General features: G+C 32.3%; 1 protein-coding gene across 1 annotated transcript; it reads left to right on the forward strand.

Annotated features, from left to right (window-relative positions):
* Positions 1–108: 108 nt before the first annotated feature.
* LOC127712751 (cytochrome P450 2U1-like) lies at positions 109–8685 on the forward strand. Its single transcript, XM_052219362.1, has 4 exons — positions 109–680; positions 1149–1928; positions 2484–2583; positions 6142–8685. The coding sequence occupies exons 1-4, from the start codon at positions 314–316 to the stop codon at positions 6386–6388; spliced, it is 1494 nt and encodes a 497-aa protein (XP_052075322.1). The 5' UTR covers positions 109–313; the 3' UTR covers positions 6389–8685.

Below are 8685 nucleotides of genomic sequence, written 5' to 3' on the forward strand. Positions count from 1 at the left end.
TCTTTGTGTGGAAGAAGAAATTTGATTTAATTTGATTTTTTATACCGGTCTGCCACTTAAATTGATAAACATTTTTTTTTTTTTTTTCTTTTCAGAAAGATCATTTTATGATCAGATAGCATATTCTGTCTTGAGGGATGCATTATATTGTTTGTATAAAGGATTTCAAATTAAAGACCTCATGTACTGGTATCTCATTACTCTTATTGTTACAACAATGTAGTTCTAGTGAATTGTTATTCCAATAACAATAAGCTGATATTAGAACAGAAAAAATTACGTTACAGGATATGAAATTAATTTTAAATATTTGATGAAAATGTTTCACGTCAAATTTTTCAGTAATCTGGAAACAAACCAGCTGTTTCTGGTTTTCTTCCTGTTTTTTCTAAGTGCAATATATCTTTGGAAAAAAACACATAATGGTTTTCCACCTGGGCCATTTCCATGGCCGATCATTGGAAATCCTATCTTATTCCAAGGAAGACACCACATCCGATTAACAAATTTGAAGAATAAATATGGTGATATATTTAGTCTTAAAGCTGGTAAAAACAGAATTGTGTTTGTTTGTTCATTGGATGGTGTGATAAATGGTCTGAACCAATCAGATGACACATTTGATGACCGACCAAACCTACCATCTTTTCATTGGTTGTTCCATGGTTGCAGGCAAAAAGGTAATAGTCAATTATATACATGTATGTAAATTTTATTTCTCAAATTAATTAAGTTTTCTTCTTTCTTGCTTGTTTTTTCTTCCTTTATTTTTATTCATGTTTAAACTTTAATACAGAAAAAAATGTGTTTTTTATTTGTTGTCATTATAGTGAGGACTAAGAGAAACCAAACTGAATGACTTGTATACACATATATATATATATATATATATAAACGCACAAATTGTTGAAAAAGTTTGATATTGATTTGTTTCATGATTTCAAAATTAGTAGTCTCAGGCTTAGAACACAACAAATGTTTCATAAATTTGTTTATCATTGAAACTAGACTGCAAAGTTTTGTTAATAACGAAAACAATGAATGTTAACTTTTCTAATTGGCATATTCATTTTGTATAATATTACATCAACAATTTACAATATATATACAATATAGTATAGAACATTTATATTGTTGTTTCATTTTAGGTTTGGGAACTGCAGATTTTGACGAAAAAACATCAATTAAGAAAAAATTCATCATAGACTGTCTCGGAAGTTATTGTTCCGTAGATACAAACATTGAAGAAAAGATAACTACCGAGGCAGTAAATCTCTTATGTTATTTTCTTAAACAAGAAGAAGAATTTGACCCAAAAGAATCATTCCAATTTGCTCATTTGCATATTATGATGACATTAGTTTTCCATCAAACACAAGACCAAGCCATACAGGATGTTTATAAATCACTTAAAACACGATCAGATGCAAAGAAAGTCTTTAGTCCTAATAATTTCTTTCCATTTTTACATTCTTTTTATAAAGACGATTTTCAAAATACAGTTGAAAGAACTGAATTTCAGATGGCATTTCAAAGAGACATGCTCAATCATCACAAAGACACTTACAGTCCTCATAGACTCAGAGACATAGTAGATCACTTGCTCTTGTTTATAGAAAGTGATGAGGATAGAGGTCTTATTGATTGTGATGACATCGAGTACCTCCTAATGGAGATATTTGAGTCAGGGTTTTCAGCAGTGCCAGCGATCCTACAGTGGCTCATTGGTTACATGGTGGCTTTTCCAGATAGCCAAAAATTAGTTCAGAAGGAAATAGATGAAGTTGTCGGCAGAGAGAGATTTCCATCCTTAGTCAATCAGCCATATTTACCTTACACAATGGCCGTTATTTTAGAGGTCCAGAGAATCGTAACTGTATTCCCTTTCCTGCAGCCTCACAGAACAACAAAGCACTGTGTATTTCAAGGTAATCCTTTTCAGGCCACAACAAAATATAGTTCTGTTTCCAGCCTTAATGTTCAAGCTTAACCTATTTTGTGAATGTTTTTGTTTAAGCATACCGGTAGTTAAAGTCCCGTCATTTTTGGTTATGCATAGTTAAGATCTCTAAAATTTTACTCTTGTTTATTGTTTTATTGGTCAGAATTTAAATATAATATCAAATTCCATTGTTATTTTCTGGTTAAGCTGTTATATATGTCAGCATAAAATAAGAAATCATGCATCATGACAAAAAATAAAACGTCAATTATATTTTGTACAGATCATAAGAAAAGAACATTAAAGAACATTAAAGTTCATCATCAGATTGTTCAGTGCTGTTTAAAAATTGTAAATAAAAAGTTTTCCTAAGGGAAATTACGTTACATTTTTCAATTCTAGCAAAATTTTCAAATGCATGTATTTAAAAGCATCAATATCATTGAAATTTTAAATTCAAATCAACCATTTCAATAGCAATATCATATAGTACTGTAGAGTAGAATCAATATTTATCTCTTATTTAACAAATGATTTTCAGGTTTTGATATACCAGAAGATACAATAATGATGTTTAACATTTGGAGTATTCATCATGATAAAAGATACTGGAAAAATCCAATGAGATTTGACCCACACAGGTTAGTTTGAATATTTAAGAATTGCATGAAATTTAACTTTGTCCGTACTTCTTTATCCAATACTTATTGCGTCAACTTGCAAGTTTCAGCTATTTCTAACAATACATACAATTAGGTGTGGATCCAGGAGAATTAGGAGTTAGAGGACCATATTTTGACAAAAAAATGGCTGTAATTTTATCTATAAATACATTTTTTTCTGGGTTTTTTTTTGGTGTGCAGTTGTTTAAACTTTGTCATTTCTAATTTCCATTGAGATTATTTGGCCCGCCCCCTCAATCATGCTCTTTTTACTTGGAACCTTATGTTACTTTGAAAATTCATTTATTAGCTTTTGATTAGGTTAGTATTAGGGAAACCAATAGTGGTAGGTCAATGATAATTGGCATGCAGGTGTAGAAGCATTAGTATGTCTCATTTCCATAGCGGATATTTGGTCCTTACCCCTCAGTCATAAGCATGATCTATTGACTTTGAAACTTTTACTTAGTTTACATGTATTAGTTTGTGATTATTATGATGATGTCAGTTTAATATTACCAGTAATCTTAAGTCAAAGTTATTTGGTATGCAAACGTATTGGTATTTAAAAGGTTCATTTCCATGGATATTATTTAACCCCACCTCCTCATTATGGTTCATTGACTTAGAAATTGAATTTGTGTTAAGGTTTGTTTAAAGGGAATGACTTATGAAAAGTCAATGGTATTTGGTAAGCAGTTGTATAAACATTGGCACATCTCATTTCCATGGAGTTTGTTCAGCCCTGTACCATCAGTCATGGTTCATTGTCTTTGAATATATTTTACATGTTAAAGTATTCCTTTTTAGCTCACCTGGCCCAACGGGCCAAGTGAGCTTTTCTCATCACTTGGTGTCCGTCGTCCGTAAACTTTTACAAAAATCTTCTCCTCTGAAACTACTGGGCCAAATTTGACCAAACTTGGCCACAATCATTATGAGGGTATGTAGTTTAAAAAATGTGTCTGGCCATCCCGCCAACCAACCAAGATGGCCACCATGGCTAAAAATAGAACATAGGGTAAAAATGTAGATTTTGGCTTATAACTCTCAAACCAAAGCATTTACATCAAATCTGACATGGGGGTAAAATTGTAAATTAGGTCAAGATCTATCTGCCCTGAAATTTTCAGATGAATCGGATAACCCGTTGTTAGGTTGCTGCCCCTGAATAGGTAATTTTAAGGAAATTTTGTTGTTTTTGGTTATTATCTTGAATATTATTATAGATAGAGATAAACTGTAAACAGCAATAATGTACAGCAAAGTAAGATCTACAAATAAGTTAACATGACAAAAATGGTCAGTTGACCCCTTAAGGAGTTATTGCCCTTTATAGTCAATTTGTAACCATTTTTCTAATTTTTGTAATCTTTTACAAAAATCTTCTCCTCTGAAACTACTAAGACAAATTTAAACCAAACTTGTCCACAATCATCATGAGGGTATGTAATTTAAAAAATGTGTCCGATGACCCTGCCCCCGAACCAAGATGGCCGACATGGCTAAAAAATAGTACATAGGGTAAAATGCAGTGTTTGGCTCATATCTCTGAAACCAAAGCATTTAGAGCAAATCTGACGGGATAAAATTGTTCATTAGGTCAAGGTCTATCTGCCCTGAAACTTTCAGACCAATCAGGCAACACGTTGTTGGGTTGCTGCCCCTGAACTGGTAATTTTAAGAAAATTTTGCAGCTTTTGGTTATTATCTTGAATATTATTATAGATGGAGATAAACTGTAAACAGCAATAATGTACAGCAAAGTAAGATTTACAAATAAGTCAAACATGACCAAAATTATCAATTGACCCCTTAAGGAGTTATTGCCCTTTATAGTAAATTTTTTACAATTTTCATAAATTTTGTAAATTTTTGTAAATTTTTACAAAATATTTTCCACTGTAACTACTGGGCCAAGTTCATTATAGATAGAGATAATTGTAAGCAGCAAGAATGTTCAGTAAAGTAAGATCTACTAACACATCACCATCACCAAAACACAATTTTGTCATGAATCCATCTGTGTCCTTTGTTTAATATACACATAGACCAAGGTGAGCAACACCGGCTCTTTAGAGCCTCTAGTTTAATTGTAACATTTGCATTATCAAAACAAATAGGCAAAACATGTCTCTGTGTGAACAGCTTATTATAGATTAGACATGTACAATTATTATAAAAATAAGAAGATATGGAATGATTGCCAATGAGACAACTATCCACAAAAATTCAAATGAAGTGGATGTAAGCAATTATAGGCAACCGTACAGCCTTCCAAAACATATGTTGCATCATTGCTAGGCCATTTTAACAACATAAGCATTTATTGTAATATAATATACAAGAAAATTACACCACTTCAGATAGTTTCAGGTATGATTTGATAATTATGCATAGTACTAGTGGCACCAGCTGATCCAACTAAAACCGCTAATATGGCATATTTAAACTCTAGTACATAGTGGAATTAAACCATATATACCCCACTGTTGGACACCATTATCGAAATTATTATTCTGATAAGAATATTCCTCCATGCAGCCTGCAACAATTAGCAAAACCTATACTGCATAGTAAGCTATAAACGACCATGAATTGACAAATGTAAAACAATAAAACTGAAGCATCCTAATTTATGTACAAAACAATTATAAAAAATAAATACAGCAACAATCACCAAATTAGTGGGTCCTCACTATGGACAGGTACATGCAGAATGTGGCGGCTTAAACATGTAAGCTGGCACAAAACTCTCCCCTAACATGGGACAGTGTATGTGCATAATCTCAGACATTGAATCTTTAAAAATATAAATTGGAAATAACTTTTGAAAGTGGTAGGATTGGATAGTGTACACATTTCTGTACAAACATTATTTGATACTTCAGAAATAGCTTAGAATAATGCCTGAGATAAATATTTCCACTAATTCTTCCACAATATTCATCTGAACTTCTGCCAAGTTTGCCTTTGGTTTTTTAATTAACTGCCTATAGCGCCCTTGGTGCTTTGATTTATTTATTGTAGCAAAATGGTTCAAATTAGTACTGGAATGTTATTTTTATAAAAATATGTTGTCCCACTGTGTGCAATTTTGTTTTACTGGTATGTAATAATGTCTATAACCATATATAGTTGAAGGACTCTTTAAAGAATAATTTTGTTCATCTGTTATTTCTGCTATATAAAAAAAAAACATTTATTATACCCCCGCTTTTATATACCCCGCTTTAAAAAAGTGGGGGTAAACTGTTTTACCTCTGTCTGTCCGTCCGTCCTTCCATCCCTCCGTCCGTCCGTCCATCCATCCGTCCGTCCGTCCCATGAATAATTTTTGTCGCATTTTTCTCAGGAACTTCATTACAAGGATTTCTGAACTTTGGTTTCAGGGTTTATATGAGTCAGCTATACCGTGTGATGCGTTTTCAGATTCATCACTCAACAACTTCCTGTTTACCGTATACTTTTAGCGGGCGAGGGTATCATTAGTGAGCAGTAGCTCATAGATTCACTTGTTTACTCAATATTTTTCAGATTCCTTGATGATAAACAGAATCTTGTCATACCAGATCAGTATATGCCATTTGGTGCTGGTAAGAGGAGTTGTCCAGGAGAGACTCTTGTTGATGTAGAGATATTTCTGTTCTTTACTTACATTATGCATCAAGTTACAATAACAGCTGCAGAAAATGGACAGGTGTTTAAACTTGAGTCTGAATTTGATGAAATTGTTCATCCTAAGCCATTTAAAGTATTTGTGCAATCAAGGGTTGTTGACTGAAGAAGCTAGAAACACCATTGTTTTATTAATCCGCAAATAGGGTAGATTCTTTGATAAAAAAAAATTGTAGGTTAAGACAATGTGAGAGAGCTGTCAACTGTTAGTTTTTATCATTACGTTTGTCGACATCCTATGCCTATGTCTTTAAATTTAAGTTTTGTTTGAATTGTTGTGGATAGTTGTCTCATTGGCATTCATACCACATCTCCTTATTTTTTCAAGGATGACAGGGTTGCTGTGTGAATTCTGTAGAATGTGTCCCCGTGCTTGTGGTGTATGCACTTATATTGTACAGTTATGGTGTTTTTGCTTGTGAGAGAGCTGTCTACTGTTGGTTTTTATTACCACATTTGTTTTATTTCTTTAGATTTAAGTTCTGTTTAAACTTTGGTGGATAGTTGTGTCAAAAGGCAATCATACCACATCTCCTTATTTTCATATGCATAAAAGTAATTGAAAATACACTGTTACTTTAATTTTTGGCATCTTTGCCAGCACAGGGGAAACATCAGTCCCCTCCAGACTGGATTGTAACCCTTAGCTAGTGAAGAAGATTTATTTATTGAGGCCTAAAGTAATTGCAAAAAACTTTCTGGTCATGCCCCATCACTTATATAGAGTAATCCCTGCCTTCTACTGTATCTTTGTAAACATATAATTTAATTCTATGTTTAAATCCATTGCCTAGAGACCAATGGTGGTATTGTACAACTTTTCTGCATTACCGGTAAGTTCTGTCTTGGTTTTTAATACAGTTAATGTTGTCAGCCATTAGTTTTCAGTGTGGTGTTTTGTGGACTAATGTGTTGTTTCCGATCTCTTTCTTCTTGAAGTCAGTCTTTCTTTATTGGATGATTTTGAAAGTGAGCTTGTTTTTAGTTTTCCGGTCAGTGTTTTTTTTCGAACACAGGATTGTAATGTTAATGATATGTTCAATACACTTTCTTCAAAACTGGTACACACACATGTATTACATTATGCATATATATATATTTTTCATGACCATCATCCTTTCAGTCGATCACCAAATCTTTGAAACAAATTCTATGGGAAAACACTTTGTTGTTTATTTTACTGTTTGTGATATTTTTTTATATTTATTTTACATGTGAAATGTTTAATTACTGTTATTATAATTGTTGTTTGTTTTTTATACATGTTTTTGTTAATTTTTTTTTTATGTATTTTACATTTTTTTTACTAGTCAATTTTTTTATTTAATTGATTCTCAACAAGTCTTTACCAAAACTAGCTCATAGATAAATAATGACATGAAGCATCATTAGTGTAACAAATACAAATACATAAAGTTTTATTTTCCTAAACAAAGGGCTTATTGTATATAATAACCCCACAAATAATTTTGAATTAACCTTGATGGAGGCATGAATTTTGCACCAAAATACTGTAATTTGGAAATTAATGCTTGCATTTATTATTGTGAATCATTATTTACTTGTAAGATCATGAAGATGTCAGATCAAATTAATGTGATTGCAAAAATTTTGTGAAGGAAAATCAGCAATAATAAAATTATGAATGCAAGTTTTTATTATTGCAAACTTGATGCTGTCTACTGTAAATTCAGAAATTATTGCGTGCATTTATTATTGTGATTTTGTCATTTTAGACTTAAATGCGATTTTAATTTTTGCGATATTGAGAAAAATCCTGTTTAATTCATATAAAAAATTTCAAAATGCGAGTTTGAATCATTGCGATTATAACCCGTCGCATTTTTCGCAATAATAAAAACATCGCAATAATTTCTGAATTTACAGTATTTTTTGCATTAATAAAAACATTGCAATTATGTCAGATTTTACAGTAATCTTTTAAAATTTTGCCATGTTTGCTGGCAAGTAATAGTTAGTGCAATTTTGCTCTGATGGCGTTTTTATGCCCCACCTACGATAGTAGAGGGGTATTATGTTTTTTGGTCTGTGTGTCCGTCCGTCCGTTCGTCTGTCTGTCCCGCTTCAGGTTGAAGTTTTTGGTCAAGATAGTTTTTGATGAAGTTGAAGTCCAATCAACTTGAAACTTAGTACACATGTTCCCTATGATATGATCTTTCTAATTTTAATGTCTAATTAGAGTTTTTACCCCAATTTTACGGTCTACTGAACATAGAAAATGATAGTGTGAGTGGGGCATCCATGTACTATGGACACATTCTTGTTTAGGACTTGATATGGGATTACGGCACCAGTAAATCCTAAAAAAGACTGTCAGATGCCATAGCAATCTGAGAATAGTAAGGGAGCTACCATTTGATTTTTATGGGGGGGGGGGGGGGG

This window comes from Mytilus californianus, unplaced genomic scaffold (genome assembly GCF_021869535.1).
Source record: "Mytilus californianus isolate M0D057914Y unplaced genomic scaffold, xbMytCali1.0.p SCAF_8, whole genome shotgun sequence".
Taxonomy (NCBI): Eukaryota; Metazoa; Mollusca; class Bivalvia; order Mytilida; family Mytilidae; genus Mytilus; species Mytilus californianus.

Excerpts from the sequence above, each read along its gene's own strand:
- LOC127712751 (XM_052219362.1), top strand. The coding sequence starts at position 314 with ATGAAAATGTTTCACGTCAAATTTTTCAGTAATCTGGAAACAAACCAG. Across the intron at positions 681-1,148 it reads CCATGGTTGCAGGCAAAAAG|GTTTGGGAACTGCAGATTTT; the intron begins GTAATAGTCAAT and ends GTTTCATTTTAG. Across the intron at positions 1,929-2,483 it reads AAAGCACTGTGTATTTCAAG|GTTTTGATATACCAGAAGAT; the intron begins GTAATCCTTTTC and ends AATGATTTTCAG.